General features: G+C 42.9%; 1 protein-coding gene across 1 annotated transcript in view; it reads right to left on the reverse strand.

Annotated features, from left to right (window-relative positions):
* Positions 1 to 16,431, reverse strand: part of LOC121864463 — a gene marked incomplete at its 5' end in the record, with an annotated part of 87,907 nt that overhangs the window by 54,495 nt on the left and 16,981 nt on the right. Inside the window, 1 exon segment of the mRNA XM_042363484.1 lies at positions 6,750 to 6,907. Within this exon segment, the coding sequence (XP_042219418.1) occupies positions 6,750 to 6,907 (158 nt within the window).

Genomic DNA, 16,431 nt, shown 5'->3' on the forward strand with positions numbered 1-16,431 from the left:
GTATTATTAGTCGTATTTTCTGTAAAAATCGGAACTACGACTGATTCTGCAGCAAAAACTGGAAAACAGACACAAATATTAAAAGCCGAGACTCTTTATCTAACAGACTTCCATACTATCACAATATCACAAAAGTCTCCAAATGTCACCTCTGTAAGAAAACGGAGCTGTCCTGGAATAAACCAAATTGTCTAAAACAGGGACATTGGCAACACAGTCTACAGGTGTAATGTGTGCACTGGAGTGAGCCTCGTTAGTATCATTCACCAGCATCAGCACCACTGATCTCCGCCCTGTGGTCTCTTGTGTCATGGAAACGGCAAGAAAGAAAGACTACTAACAAACTTCTTTTCCCCGGGCAACACCCAACAAGAAGGAATTTCATGGAAAGGCTACAAGTACCCACATAAAGAACAAATTACTCGAGAGTAAAGTACTTAATCCTGCACGAGATGTACTGAAGTAGAGGCCACACAAGAACTACTTCACAAGACGAGGATCGTAGTATGAGTGGTGCCTGAAGGCCGACCTAACAGTGCAGAGGACTGAGGCAAGGAACAACACCCTTACATCCGGCTCTAAAGCACGACCCCTGAATAATTATCCTTTGTGTGGATGTCGGGGCAAACTGTGAGTGGATATTTTACCCCGGGGATTAGAAGCAACTCCCCAGAGTACTGTACTCGGACGTTGAGAAAGTGTACTAACAAGCCAGGCCTTCCACACAGCCTTCCAAGCATCAATCCTAGTTTTAATAAACTCGAAGTTCCCTCAAAAAGCGAATATCTACACCCGCTGCCCCAACCCAAAACAAATCACTGTACAATTACGTGATGAAAGAGAAAGGTCTGGCCAAGCACCGTGTCCAGGACCAGCCCTGACAGCGGACCTACACCAGATAAAACCAGGTCTCGGTGAGAATTTTAAGCTTCACCTCACTCCAAGTAGATACCGTCTCCTTGAGATGCTGCCCAGGACACAAACCTTGTTGTGTCACGGCCCCTTTTTGGAGCCAAACCTGTGATCACCTTCCGTCGGGACCCCTGGAAAGATCTTTAACATCTATACGACATACATCCAAGCACAACCCTCAAGTGTGGTCAACTACCACAGAAGGCGGAGTATCAGAGGACTGTTGTACAACACTCACAGTACAAACACGTACTCTGTTTAACCCGAAGCTCAACAAACAGTGTCTAAGCAGAGGACAACACTAATGTATGACGCTGACCTTCACCCCCGACCCACACAGAGATGGTTCACACCGTCACACAGTCCCATTTCACCGGAGCAAACAATGAAATGCTCTAGACGTACACAAAAAATTTTAGTGGTTCACGTACATAAAAATTACTTTACAAAAGAAAACAAGTAAACATTTAACAATTACAGGGAGAGTCATGGAGGAAACAGACATGCACTCCTTATTTAAACCTGCGGGTGGCGGCCCCTTGGAGCTGCTACTGTAGATGGTAACTGTAACTCTCACCTACAAGAAAACGAGTTTAAAGATTGATTGTTCTCAATTAACAACCTAATCCAAGCTTTAATGTCTGTCAGACTCCCTGAAGGCTCCCAATATGATCCAACATTAAACTAAAGAGGACACGATATAAACCTCTTGTGAGCGACACTTGAGGGAATGATAACAATCCTCCATACCCGGTAGTAATACTTCCCTGATGCTGGAGTACCTTCAGTCCCACTCCTGGTACACTACTGACTCACAACCTGGGTCATTAAGCAAACGTAAACATACCTACGACGTGAAACAACAAAGACAAAAGCTCGTGTATTGACAATAACGTTTAGGAATGCGTGGCACGAGTCCAACGGCTTTATAGCGCAATCAATGTAAAGGAAAAAGCACTTAGCTTCAACAGGAGACGTAGAAGAGCAGGTAGTGGCTGCAGCTGAATGGGTGATCCTGAAATCCATCCAAGATAGCCGACCCGGTCTGCCTGATGACTCGCATACCTCCAACCCTTTATTGTCCGTGGGGGGGAAACGTCAATTTGATTTGTGGAGTTTTAAGGCCGAGGTTGTGCCGGGAAGGCAGGCTCTTCGACAGATGAGTCTCCACCACACTACTGTTAGGAGCTCCTGCAGAGTCCTAACTCCTACACCCGTGGCTGCTGTCTTGCTCAAGTCATCAAGGGAAGGTCTCCACCATAACATTAAAACTACAATTCACTTAACCTTAACCACAGTTTTCATTAATTAACACAACTTAGACGACAAGAATTAGCAGATCACGAGAAAGATTATAAAGTGATGTACCCTGACTGGCAGCAAACGAACGTCCAGTAAAGTAGAGTCCCTGTGTAATGGAGATCATTTTAAACGTAATTTTGTGTGTGTGTGTGTGTCTTAGCTTAAGCCAACAAGTTAAGATATATTTTTTAGCTTCATTTACGATTTACTGAGACTCTGAAGTTAATATGGTGGAAGGGGGGCGTTACCGGGTGGAGGTCAGAGGGTGTGATGGAGAGATGGAAGACTGAGAGATATTTTTAATTCTCTCTCTCTCTCTCTCTCTCTCTCTCTCTCTCTCTCTCTCTCTCTCTCTGAAGTGAAGCGACCTATATACGGATTATCTTTAATACAGTCAACCATCGTCAACCACAAACATATCTTCAACCATTGTCAGCTACGGGTAAAGATCATCAACCAACACATACACAACCAACCTCCAGAGACCGTCAACCACACACACACACAAGAGACCACCATAAGACACAGTGTTCAGCCAGGGGCACGACGAAGTATTATCATATTAAACGAAAATTATGATTCCATTGGAGGCTCAACGTCGAAATTTGTATTGTTTTCAAGAGATATGTGTGTGTGTGTGTGTGTGTGTGTGTGTGTGTGTGTGTGTGTGTGTGTGTGTGTGTGTGTGTGTGTGTGTGAGTGAGTGAGTGATAGAACAGGATAGAAAAATAAATACAAGAAATATAACAATTTTGTAATTTCTGTGGAAAAAATACACACAGTCTGTATTTACTAAAACAACAGAACACTTTAAAGTTCAAACATATATTTGAAAAACATAGAAAAACCTGACTACTGTGAAGAGCCTGCGGTGTGTAACGCAATATAGTGTTATCCATCCAAACATCAATACAATCATCCATCCAAACATCAATACAATCATCCATCCATCCATCAATACAATCATCCATCCTCTTGTTGGCTGTGCTGGGGAGATCGTCGCCTCAAGGAAGAGACTCAGGATCTTTCACCAAAAAATTGTTTTACCTGAATCATTTTACCTGAACTGTGAGTCGATATTTTCCGTCGCCTACAACATCCTTGTTTTTAATCTATTTTTTGTTGCATTTGTTTTGCTTGTTTTATTTACTTACAGGTTACAGTACATATTAGAAATAGAAGACTCCCTCTAACTCCTCAGGTGAGACATTCCTTCTCTAGGCCGCTATACTCAGGCTCTGGCAAGCAGCGGGAAATATCACATAACATTTATATCAAAGTTTTCCTTCCATTATCTCAAATGTGACTACGAAGTTTATTAAGAAAACTCATTGAAGTTCCACCTTTTTAAAACAGAACCTTGACAATCTTAGTTTGTTTATTGTGGCTCAGCTCCTTCGGTTGTGGCAGTTGATGTGGCAGATGATGTGGCAGATGATGTGGCAGATGATGTGGCAGATGATGTGACAGATGATATGGTAGATAGTATGGTAGATGATATGGCAGATGATGTGGTAGATGATGTGGCAATAATGGTTCACGGGGCACCATGTCAACTCCTCTACTGCACTCTTGTTAAATCGTCGTAGTCCCCTCATGAAGCCCCACACTGGGCAGGGCGAAGGGGTCTAATCACGGCAGCCTTGGCGCGAATGAGAGGATCCAGAAGTAAGATCGCGTTTGTTTCTGTTGATTGGAAGGGATTTACACACACACACACACACACACACACACACACACACACATATACACACACACACACACACACACACACCAACTGTAGCCCACATCGAGAACTTGAATGTGTCGGATCAGTTTGTCCATTTGGTTGATATAAAGACCGAAGTTGACAATTCCCATGAACGTGTTGTGACCATCATCCAGGAACAATGGGAATGATTTAAGTTCCCCCAAACTCAACGCTCAATATCGACCCCAGACGATGATCTCAAGGCCCGAGTTCCCTGGACTGTATGAAGCCGATCCAGCCAACTTTGTTTCCTGCCTGGTGGCTGGAGATGAGACCTGAATTCAAAATTGGGGCTTCGAGTTAAAAATGGAATCTATGCATTTGAAGCATCAGAATTCCCGACCATAAGACGCCATCCTTCTGCTGCCAAGGTCTTGATCATGATTTTCTTGAATGTTAAAAGGATTCTGGTGTTCGTCTGCCTGTTACATAAAACAACGATCACATTGACTACCAAGTTGGCTTAAGGTGAAAACAGCCCAGTGCTATATAGGACAAATGGCGGAGAGATCTAACAAGAGGTGCGGAACCAGGCTCTCTGCCCGACATCAAATCTTGTATCGTGTTGCAGACGGTTATTCACGACTTTGGCTTCAAGCAATTCACCGACCCACACCGAGGGACTGTTATCTGTCTCCAAGCCTCTAGTCTAACCTCCGAGGGTAATGCCTTCATAATGACGAAGACCTGAAGGAGGTTACTGAGGCCTGAGTTGAGGAACAAGTGGAGCGAAAGTATTGAATTCACGCCATCCTACATAATATATACCTACATACACACATACACACACACATACACACATACATACATACATACATACACAACTGTGCGTGGCAACGCGTGCCCTGGTGTACGTGAGTGAGAGAGAAAGTAATCTCGAGACCCTTGAATTAGCATTTAATTCCAAGCCTTGTTAATATTCGAGGAGCTGCTATAATTACTGCTAGGAGGCTCGCCGGCTCCTCACAGCTCATATCAAGGAGTCGGCCGAGTTCGCTTAAAACCACGTGAAATCACAGAATGAATCGAGATGAGCAGATTTCATCCTCGGAGGAACACACCAGAACCAGTAATTTTTTTAGTTCCAAACGATAATGTTTGCTCGTGAGCCGTTGTGAAGGTGCCGGATAACTGTCAACAACTTTTCCGCCTTTACAAACATCACTGTTTACGTCACTGTCTTCAGTAAACAAAGTGTTCAATTTTCATAAAGATATAATATGACAAAATATATATTGTAGTACATGTAATATCTATATTCTGGTGTGATATAATATATGTATATATTTGTAGTGTTGAAAAACCAGGTAAAAGTTTCGTAATTTCGTTAACAAACATTTATTCAGTTTACGACCCGACCCAGCGACCCCCTGCTGACGTCAACAGTGACATATGCTCGTGAATTTTTTTCTTCTTATTTTTTTAATGGTGAAGAGAAAGTTGATTAGTGGGTGAGGCGAGAGTGTCACAGCCTCTGTTAGAAATATTGTCACAATATTCACACTGTATATTAAGTATTATACCAGATATTAGAAAGTTTCTCATATTTTTCATGTATTATTATTATTATTATTATTATTATTATCTCACTTAAAATATTTTATGACCTCAGACGTCTCACATATTAACCAGGGACCTTATCCTAATATGTGTCCACTTGAGGTCATGGCCGCTGCTCACCGACCTGACCAATGAGTCCCCAGATGACCTTAATTTTTTTATATCAAGATTCTTAAGAAAAACCTAGACTATCTCAAGATGTTTTTTAAGAAGTAAGGACATTGTAACCTAACCTAACCTAACCAAATGAGTCTCTCAGCTAGGAGTCACGGGTGAGTTGACACAGACAATGGTCAAACCAAATTAATATAACACTTTTTGACAACTGGTTTTTGATGAGTTGAAATATATGCAAAAGTCTTCGGAAACTCAACTGGGGATAAAACATTCTGTTAATCATAATGTATTCATATGTAATTTACTCTGATTGAATTATTCTGACGGACATATGGATATTTTTTATGGACTGTGTTATTATGTAGTAGCTGCCTGGAAACTATAAATAATGAAGAAGTTTATGACGCCCTTCGTTTTGATCTTCATTAACAAACAACGCTTTCCATAATGAGTCTATTACTGGTACGTGAGGAGACTCTTAACTCTGGACTATTGATATTGAGGCAGGAAAAATATCGACACACATAAAGCAACTTATATTTTTTTCCCGCTAGGAGGTAAATCAAAGATGGTCGCTCTCTGTCATAGTTGAAAATAAAACCAACGCCATAACTGTTGCACCAGGCATCATAGGATAACAATAAAGGTTTTATTTACGAGTGAACTTAATATTTGTGACACGTTGAGTGATTTTTTTTATTGTTTTTTTTTATTGGTTGTGATGTGACACTTACCTCCTGATCCCTGAGGCTGTGATGTGACACTTACTTCCTGATCTTTGAGGCTATGATGTGACACTTACCGACTGATCCCTGAGGCTGTGATGTGACACTTACCTCCTGATCCCTGAGGCTGTGATGTGACACTTACCGACTGATCCCTGAGGCTGTGATGTGACACTTACCGACTGATCCCTGAGGCTGTGATGTGACACTTACCTCCTGATCCCTGAGGCTGTGATGTGACACTTACCTACTGATCCCTGAGGCTGTGATGTGACACTTACCTACTGATCCCTGAGGCTGTGATGTGACACTTACTTCCTGATCCCTGAGGCTGTGATGTGACACTTACCTCCTGATCCCTGAGGCTGTGATGTGACACTTACCGACTGATCCTTGAGGCCGGTCACTTGACAGTGGAGGTAGGCGGTGGAGGCGAGCTGGACGGACACGTTAAGGGTGAGGCGATCATGTAGGAAGTGAGGCTGTTCCTGTGGCTCTCTTCCGACGGCGGCGTCGGCCACCACTCCCTCCTCCAGGCATCCTGCAACACCAAGGAAACTGTCTTAAGTCATCACCCCTCCTCCAGGCATCCTGCAACACCAAGGAAACTGTCTTAAGTCATCACCCCTCCTCCAGGCATCCTGCAACACCAAGGAAACGTCTTAAGTCATCACCCCTCCTCCAGGCATCCTGCAACACCAAGGAAACGTCTTAAGTCACCACCCCTCCTCCAGGCATCCTGCAACACCAAGGAAACGTCTTAAGTCATCACCTCCTCCAGGCATCCTGCAACACCAAGGAAACTGTCTTAAGTCATCACCCCTCCTCCAGGCATCCTGCAACACCAAGGAAACTGTCTTAAGTCATCACCCCTCCTCCAGGCATCCTGCAACACCAAGGAAACTGTCTTAAGTCACCACCCTTCCTCCAGGCATCCTGCAACACCAAGGAAACGTCTTAAGTCATCACCCCTCCTCCAGGCATCCTGCAACACCAAGGAAACGTCTTAAGTCATCACCCCTCCTCCAGGCATCCTGCAACACCAAGGAAACTGTCTTAAGTCATCACCCCTCCTCCAGGCATCCTGCAACACCAAAAAAACTGTTAGTCATCACCCCTCCTCCAGGCATCCTCCTCCTGCATCCTGCAACACCAAGGAAACTGTCTTAAGTCATCACCCTCCTCCAGGCATCCTGCAACACCAAGGAAACTGTGTTAGGTCATCACCCCTCCTCCAGGCATCCTGCAACACCAAGGAAACTGTCTTAAGTCATCACCCCTCCTCCAGGCATCCTGCAACACCAAGGAAACTGTGTTAGGTCATCACCCCTCCTCCAGGCATCCTGCAACACCAAGGAAACTGTGTTAGGTCATCACCCCTCCTCCAGGCATCCTGCAACACCAAGGAAACTGTCTTAAGTCATCACCCCTCCTCAAGGCATCCTGCAAAACAAAGAAAACTCTCTCAAGGCTGATGGACGAAAATTACAGTGTTCTAATTAAGGGAATAATAGATTAATCATTCATTTCGTCTTTCAGACGCCAAATAATCCCACGTCACACACCTTTCCATAACGCCAGATGGGTGAAAATTAAAATTTTCATTCTGAGGGAAACAGGAAATTATCCTTCATTTTCACCGCAGATTTTCACCTCACATTCGCCGGTGATGACCTCTGACCTCGCTAAGGCCCCCCCCCCTCCCTCCCACCCATGCAAGACGAGAGTCTACACACTACATCCTGATCAAGTAACCAGGAGCAATATTTCCTCCTTCGCAATGTAAATGCCCAGAGAATTTTTTTGTAGTCTGCATGAACGAAATACAGGAGTTAGTACTGTGCTGTGCTGTACTGTGCTGTACCGTACTGTACTTTGCTGTGCTGTACTGTGCTGTTGTCGATACAAGTACCTTAGCGGGTGACCGAGAAATAGATGAATGTCTGGTGTAACTCATAAAACGTAGTTAATGTAAATAATAATACTAATAATTAACAGTTTATTGAGAAAGTTCTGCAGCCAGAAGGCTGAAAATATACGTTAGACAAAAATGACATATTACATACAAAGCCATGGGGTTGGTGGGTCGTTTAACAAAAGCTTTCATTACTAAAAGGAGAAGGAACATGAATTGAAAATACAAATTATTATAGTTTACAGCTGATGGCCCGGGCTGGTCTCTTGCCATACTGTGTGAGGTCACGTAGGCCACGTGGTGTAGTGACTCGTCCGTAGGTGTTGATGTGAAGGACCTCCGTGGTCATGGAGACACCGGGTGGTGTGGTGTTCACGTGATGCAGTAACTCGTCCTCGGGTGTTGATATGAAGGACCTCACGTGGTCATAGAAACGCTGGGTGGTGTGGGGTAGTGTCACAGTACCCCACTCTCTGCTGGGTGGTGTTGTGTTATCTCGTAGTCAGGTGTACATCCAGCCCATTGTTGTTCCCAGAGAGGACTGATGAATACCGTCTGGTTAGAAGATAGTGGATGGTTCTCAGGGGTGCTTATCTCACTGGCGGGTCACTGTTCTCACTGTTACTGTCTAGTGCTCAATTCACTGGCTTAAACACTGTTCATCAATGTTCAACACTGATCCCACTTCTTTGCGAAACGAAATTGTCACTTTTGATTATGTTGATATCCCGGTGGTGAGGATGGGTCGGGGAGAGGGACTTGGGGATATGGGGCCGAACATGGCCGAGGGGGGCCGCAGCGCCTGGTAGGTCTTGACCCTCCGGTGAACAAGGATGTATGTATGTAAGTATGTATGTATGTATGTATGTATGTATGTATGTATGTATGTATGAACAGACATGCTTGGCTGCCTGTAGGTACAGTGTTAACGCTTGTATCTCATCACCAAGAAAGTTCGAACACTAATTGGTTAAATGTAAGTATAAGTTTACACACACACACACACACACACACACACACACACACACATACACCACACTGCACACCAGACCCCCTACACTACACTACACCACACTACATACCAGACCCCCCACACTACACTACACCACACTACACTGCACACCAGACCCCCTACACTACACTACACTACCTGGATGAAATTGATTAAGCTTTAACCATGACTGCACCACGCTAGCCAAGGTGAGGTGCGTCAACCTTAGCAACCAGAGATGAAAGGTGGACACTATTAAGTCTGACAGCCCAGTTTAAGCTGCACGGGTGAGTGTTATTAGAGACAGAGCTGTGTAGTGGTGGTGGTGTGGAGAGAAGGTGTACTCCCTGGGCTGTGGTGTGAAGAAAATGTTTGTGGTATGAAGAGAATGGAGGAGGAAGGGAGGGAGGGAGAAGGACGAGAGAGGGAGGGAGGGAGAAGGAATAGAGAGGGAGGGAGGGACTTGAGAGGGAGAGAGAAAGGTAGGAACGAGAGAGATAGAGTGTAAAGAAGAAAGAGAGAGAGAGAGAGAGAGAGAGAGAGAGAGAGAGAGAGAGAGAGAGAGAGAGAGAGAGAGAGATAATCACAAATAATGATGTAAAGAACAAGAAATATATCAAACACCCCTGACTGACACTCACTCAACCTGACGCTGGTTATAAAGATGTACACTTCAAGAGTCTACGAGTATGTCTAACCAGTGTACCTTCTGCTGATAAAGTGGATAGGAACATTATACCATATAGTGGATAGGAGCATTATACCATATAGTGGATAGGAGCATTATACCATGTAGTGGATACATTATACCATACAATCCTTTAAAACAGTGCAAATTTGTTGATAATTTTTCCAGGTTTTTGTGGTGTCATATACAGGTATTTTTATATAATTATTTAATCATCAACATTATTCACCTGTTACTTACATCAGTTATAAACAATAACATCGAGCGTGAGAGAACTGCAGTCACTACATATATCGTCTGTTTTGCATTTCTTCTATAATACCAACTCAGAAAAATCACGTAATACACAGGTTAATCTCATCACACACTCATACAGTACATCAAGGTAAAAAAAAAGCATGGCGTGTTGTTTTTATTAATACTATATTGTCCCTGAAGATGTATGTTACCAGGAAAGTGTTTGGACCTTCGTGTTTGGACCTTCGTGTTTGGACTTTAGTGTTTGTACCTTCGTGTTTGGACCTTCGTGTTTGTACCTTTGTGTTTGGACCTTCGTGTTTGGACCTTCGTGTTTGGACCTTCGTGTTTGGACTTTAGTGTTTGGACCTTCGTGTTTGGACCTTCGTGTTTGGACTTTAGTGTTTGGACCTTCGTGTTTGGACTTTAGTGTTGGACCTTCGTGTTTGGACCTTCGTGTTTGGACTTTAGTGTTTGGACCTTCGTGTTTGGACCTTCGTGTTTGTACCTTTGTGTTTGGCCATTCGTGTTTGGAACTTCGTGTTTGGACCTTCGTGTTTGGACTTCTTCAAAAGTTACTACACATTACCGACGTGTTCGTGAAATCCGACCACAAGCACTGGTGGGGGTGGTGTGGGTGGTGGGGGTGGTAGTGGTGGGGATAGTGGGAAGTGGTGGAGTTAACGACATCCGTACTATTGACCGACGCTCCCAAGTTACTCTCAAGAATTCAACTTTTATTGAATTCTGGCACAACTCCCAGCGACGAAAATTGAATCAGCGAACATGTCTAGCGCACTCACTCACAATGGTATTATCTTGTTCACCAAACAGACACACACACACACACACACACACACACACACACCTACTCTCTCTCTCTCTCTCTCTCTCTCTCTCTCTCTCTCTCTCTCTCTCTCTCGTCTAAGCTACGTAACTAGAAAAATTACCAAGAAAAATGTTCAAGACAAATTCAGGATTTCCCAAAAAAAAAAAAAATTTAATTTGGGTATAACATGAAAGCCTTACGATGATTTAATATTTATTCCTTGAAAATATTCCCGAGGGTATATACAAAATGGTTACATGTAGATTATACATTAGAAAGAGTAGAGAGTTATGTAGTTATTAGCTAATATTGAGGTAACCAACGCTGTTTACTGGTACTTGGTAGAAAATTAATAATACTCGATATATATTAAGGACAAAGAAGAAGAGGAATTGGTAAATGAGAGGATGATTATGGCCTAGACAGAGGAAAAGAAGAATATTTAGAAGAAAGAAAAGATAACGGAGGATTAGAAAACATAGACGTAGGGGACAGCTGTAAGAAGAAGAAGAAGAAGAAGCATAAGGAAAAGAACCAGAAAAAAAGAAAAAGACTAAGAGAAAGAACAACAAAAGAAACAGAGCGGAAGAAGACGTGAAAGAGAGAAGAGATAAGAGCAAACATCAGCCGATAAAGACGATGATAAGAGAACAGATTGATGAAAACAAACCTGATCTCACCTTTACATTTGTGAAGCTCTGTTTAGTTAGCTTGGCTTAGATTAATAATTAAATAACACGACCTACGACACCATAAAATTAATGATTTATTAGCCACCGAATAACCCAGTCATCCAATGAGCTTAGATATGTGTGTTGTATCGTCCAATGAGCGTCCATATTCCTCCGCTGTCGACCAATTAGCTTCCAAAGCTGGCTTGGTGCCAGAGCCATGTCCAAATTTCATATTTATTTCATGGAACTGTAAACAACAGTCCAGTTTCAGCTTTCAACTGTTCGTTAATAAAAAATACACACGGCCCTGGACACACACTAACACAAATAGTTGCAAATGCGAACAAACAAAAAGATGCAATATCAAACAGACACGCACACACGCACACACATGCCCGGAACACACATATGTGTACACGAAGAGTTGCGTGGAGGTGTGTGTGTGTCTGAAGATGCACGTTAGAGAACCACTTCACTCGACCACCTACAGTACCTGGATGGTTACTGGAGGAGGAATTACACCACAACACACACAGAAAGGACTCCTGAGGGGCGAGGAATCAGCCCCCTCTAGGCCCTCACATCAGCCTAATGCTGCTCTGAATCTTGAATGAGTTGATCCTTTATCCCGTGAGAGGGTGGATGAGGCCAAGACGTTTTAACAGGTCAGATTGTGTTAGAGTGAAGTTAAGAAGATGGTCTTGTCGACGAGGTCAAAACTAACAAGTGCTTTAGGTATTAATATTTTGTCTCTGATACTAAACTTGACTGATACGTTACTACAGCCTCAACCTTCATGGTGGTACACTACCTTGTTGGCTAAGACGTGCATGGTGGTTGACTACCTCATAGCTAACACTCTGAAGATGGTAAAATGCCTTATTTGCTAAAATGTTTAGTGCTTCTTTGTCGAGAACGTTTTGGAGAGTAAACTACCTCTTAGTTAAAACGCATGCTGTTCCCTTGTGGAAAACGTTTAGAGTGTAAACTTTACACCAGAGCCTTCTCGTCTTAAAACACCCAAGTTAGTTCACCCGTTACGTAAAGATCCACCAGACGACCGTTGACCCCAGAGAAAAAGAACGAGACTGTGGGAAGGAAACACTGGCAGGTGCGAGACCAAACCTCATAGTCAGGTGACAGCACTAGGCACGGCTCCACACGGAGGCTTCAACAACACCACAAAAAACTAAATAAATAAAACAAGAGGAGGTGCCAGACAACGCCATAAACCAAACAAGCTGTACAAAATTTTTCCCGTGATCGTTTTTGAGGAGACTTCAACAACTTTATTACCTCAAACTTTAAATTTGTTTTGTTCGTCCAAACTAAGTTCTATATTTTTAAGGCAGTGATAAATAATTAAAAAAAAACGGAATACTTTCTGAATATATTATTATATTCTTGTCTGTTGTTGAGGTGGGTGAAGTCTGTAGTTCACTTAGAGTTTACTTATGTAATTTCAGGTTAATTCCCCTCTTATGCGTGAGGTTCAGTAGTGTAGTTACATCAGGTGTTGTTATGACAGGGAATTGACTTGTGTCCCTGCAGGTATAATGAAGACAAAGAAACACTCATACAAACGTAATATATGGAGTCTAAATTTAGTCTACAATTCACCTAATATTAAAATAGACGTAAAGTATAAATAAAATTACAATACATAGAATCCCTTAAATCCATTAATCCTTTATACAATACAAAACGATGTCAATCCTAAATGATCTAATCCCACTAAAATAAAAACACTATCCCCAACACACAGGTAGAGGGTTTAGTCCACACCAGGAGGATCAACACCCTGTGACTGACGGCTAAAGTCTACCTTAACACTCCTCTAAATATATGAGTCAAGTTATGGACTAAAGTTATTTGATGTTTGACAAAAATGATTTAGAATATGTTTGAAAAGAAATTAATTAATTGCTATTGTGGAACCCAAATAAAAGTTAAATATTTGTATATTTATAAATAATCACCTGTAATTATTAAAGGTAATTATTAAGGGTAATTATTAAAGGTAATTACAGTATTCATGTCAGAGAACAACTCTATAGCTACAACACTAATGAGCCAAAAATATTACAGTATTAACCAGAAAAAATTAATAGTCTCGTATAATATATAATAATCTTAAAATTGCAATTACATTTATAGAAAAAATTTAATAAAACAGAGGGCGTAAGGTGATGATCCAGCTCAAGTACTAAGGTTGTGTTACATTATTACGAGGAGGTTTACTGTGAGGGAGGCGGCAGTGGTGGACCCGGACCAACCCTATGATCACCAACGGAGGATTGATCTTATAAATTCTGTTGTATATCCGAGCCTTCAGTCAGACGCCTCACATCATGTAGAACAGTGTCCACCCCACCCCCTCCCCCTCCTGAGACCACAACAACAACAATATGGGTCGAGTCCTTCATCCTTCAAGCACCACCGGGGAAACTCTCACCCTCTACACGGGCCAGAGTCATCACCTACCAGCCATTAAAGAGGATCTGCTCCCCTATAGCCTCAGAAAACCAGACGAATCACCTGCTTAAGCAAGGGATCAGGAACAGCTTACACCAAGAAAATACCATCAGCAGTCTTCCAGTCCTCGGGATTAAACACCAGCAAGTTATGCATATATAAGACAATGTTTGTGATCACCTTCAGTATGAGTGGGGCATCAGGAGCCTCAGCTACACAAGGTTTAGCGCTCTTCTCCCTCTGATATATTAATTACACCTCGGGTCCCAACCCCAGCACATGACAATAGGAATTAACTCAACTCCGCGTGGTGTGATGTTTCATTATCGCCGCCAAACAAATATTTACTGATATACTGTCAGTGAGAAAAACAAACACATCTTTATAAGAGTGATCCACCACACAGTTCATGTCCCCTGGGGTGCAGCGGTCCCGTGTTCCCTCCCCCGGGGTGCAGCGGTCTCGTGTTCCCTACCCCGGGGTGCAGCGGTCTCGTGTTCCCTACCCCGGGGTGCAGCGGTCCTGTGTTCCCTACCCCGGGGTGCAGCGGTCTCGTGTTCCCTCACCGCCGCTGCTCTGGTGAGAGTTTCATGGAACAAGACCCGGGTTGTATGCCGACCTTAATTACTCTCATTGATCGGTCTAAAGCCCTTGAAGCTGGTTGACGAGAGTCCTTTGAAGAATTACCCTACGACCTAAAATGTAAGATTCCCTTACAGCAAACGCTATGCTGTCCGCTCTCGCCAGACGTCACCTGATATCTACCAAGAGAAGCTCCCTCACTGAGCCCACCTTTATGGTATATCCCGGAGTTAGACAGCTCCAGTAACACCAAGGTGCGCCAAGAGCTACACTACACCATTATCAACATATAAACCACCATTACATCAAGGTAAATAAATACAGCAGCTACAGATGTGTAACAATAACATTACATCGTAACTCTTAGTTTCCAAAACACAATAACTGCAGCCGGGAGCGTCTTTCTGAGTGAGAAATGGTTTGGCAACTGAATTTGGGGAAAATTATGCCTGGTTCCAATATGGCGGAGCTTAAACATTAGCCAGACGTGGTGGGTACACTACTAGTGCGACGGTACGGCTTATATATATATATGTATATATATATATATATATATATATATATATATATATGTATATATATATATATATATGGATTCAACAAAAGTCAGGAGAACATAAATTGTATTCCAGTCCATTTTCCGGGTCATTTATGATGGGGGAAGCAGGGCTGTTTGTCAAGCGGAACACAATTGAAGTTTGAAGAGACAAACCCAATCTGGTGCAGCCAATTCACCACAAATATATATAAACGTCAACATGTATATTGGTGCCGTGAATAACAATAACAACTGGTTGAGTGTTAATAAATTTCTAACTTTTTAACCACTGAACAAAGTGAACAGAATCAAAATTTTTGTTAACAATAATGTTCTGCTGGTGTCAGGTGTCAGGTGTCTGGTGTGTTTTTGCTCGTAACAAGGCTAATAAAGTACTTGGGTTCATACAAAGGAGTGTCAGTTACAAGACTAGCGAGGTCATCCTAAAACTGTATCTTGCTCTTGTGAGACCACACCTGGATTACGCAGTTCAGTTCTGGTCACCGTATTACAGAATGGATATAGAATCCTTGGAAAGAATTCAGAGGAGAATGACAAGACTAATCCCGGGCATTAGGAACCTTGAGTATAGAGACAGGTTAAAGCATCTTAATTTGCACTCCCTTGAGAGACGTAGAGCGAGGGGCGACCTGATAGAGGTGTATAAGTGGAAGGCAGGGCTAAGCAAAGGGGACATTACTAAGGTACTCAAACTATCCAACCAGGAGCGAACTCGTAACAATGGTTTTAAATTAGACAAATTTAGATTTAGGCGTGAAATAGGTAAACACTGGTTTGGAAACAGAGTAGTGGATGAATGGAACAAGTTACCAAATATCATCATTAACTCGAATACGCTGAACTGCTTCAAACATAGGTTGGATGCTTATATGAGCAATAGGGGTTGGGTGTAAACGGGACTGCCCAGTATGGGCCAATAGGCCCGCTGCAGTTTCCTCCATTCTTATGTTCTTATGTTCTTATGTGTCAGGTGTCTGGTGTCAGGTGTCTGGTGTCAGGTGTCTGGTGTCAGGTGTCAGGCGTCAGGTGTCAGGTGTCTGGTGTCAGGTGTCAGGTGTCTGGTGTCAGGTGTCTGGTGTCTGGTGTCAGGTGTCTGGTGTCAGGCGTCAGGTGTC

The sequence above is a fragment of the Homarus americanus genome, unplaced genomic scaffold (assembly GCF_018991925.1).
Source record: "Homarus americanus isolate GMGI-L3 unplaced genomic scaffold, GMGI_Hamer_2.0 scaffold5201, whole genome shotgun sequence".
NCBI classification, from domain to species: domain Eukaryota; kingdom Metazoa; phylum Arthropoda; class Malacostraca; order Decapoda; family Nephropidae; genus Homarus; species Homarus americanus.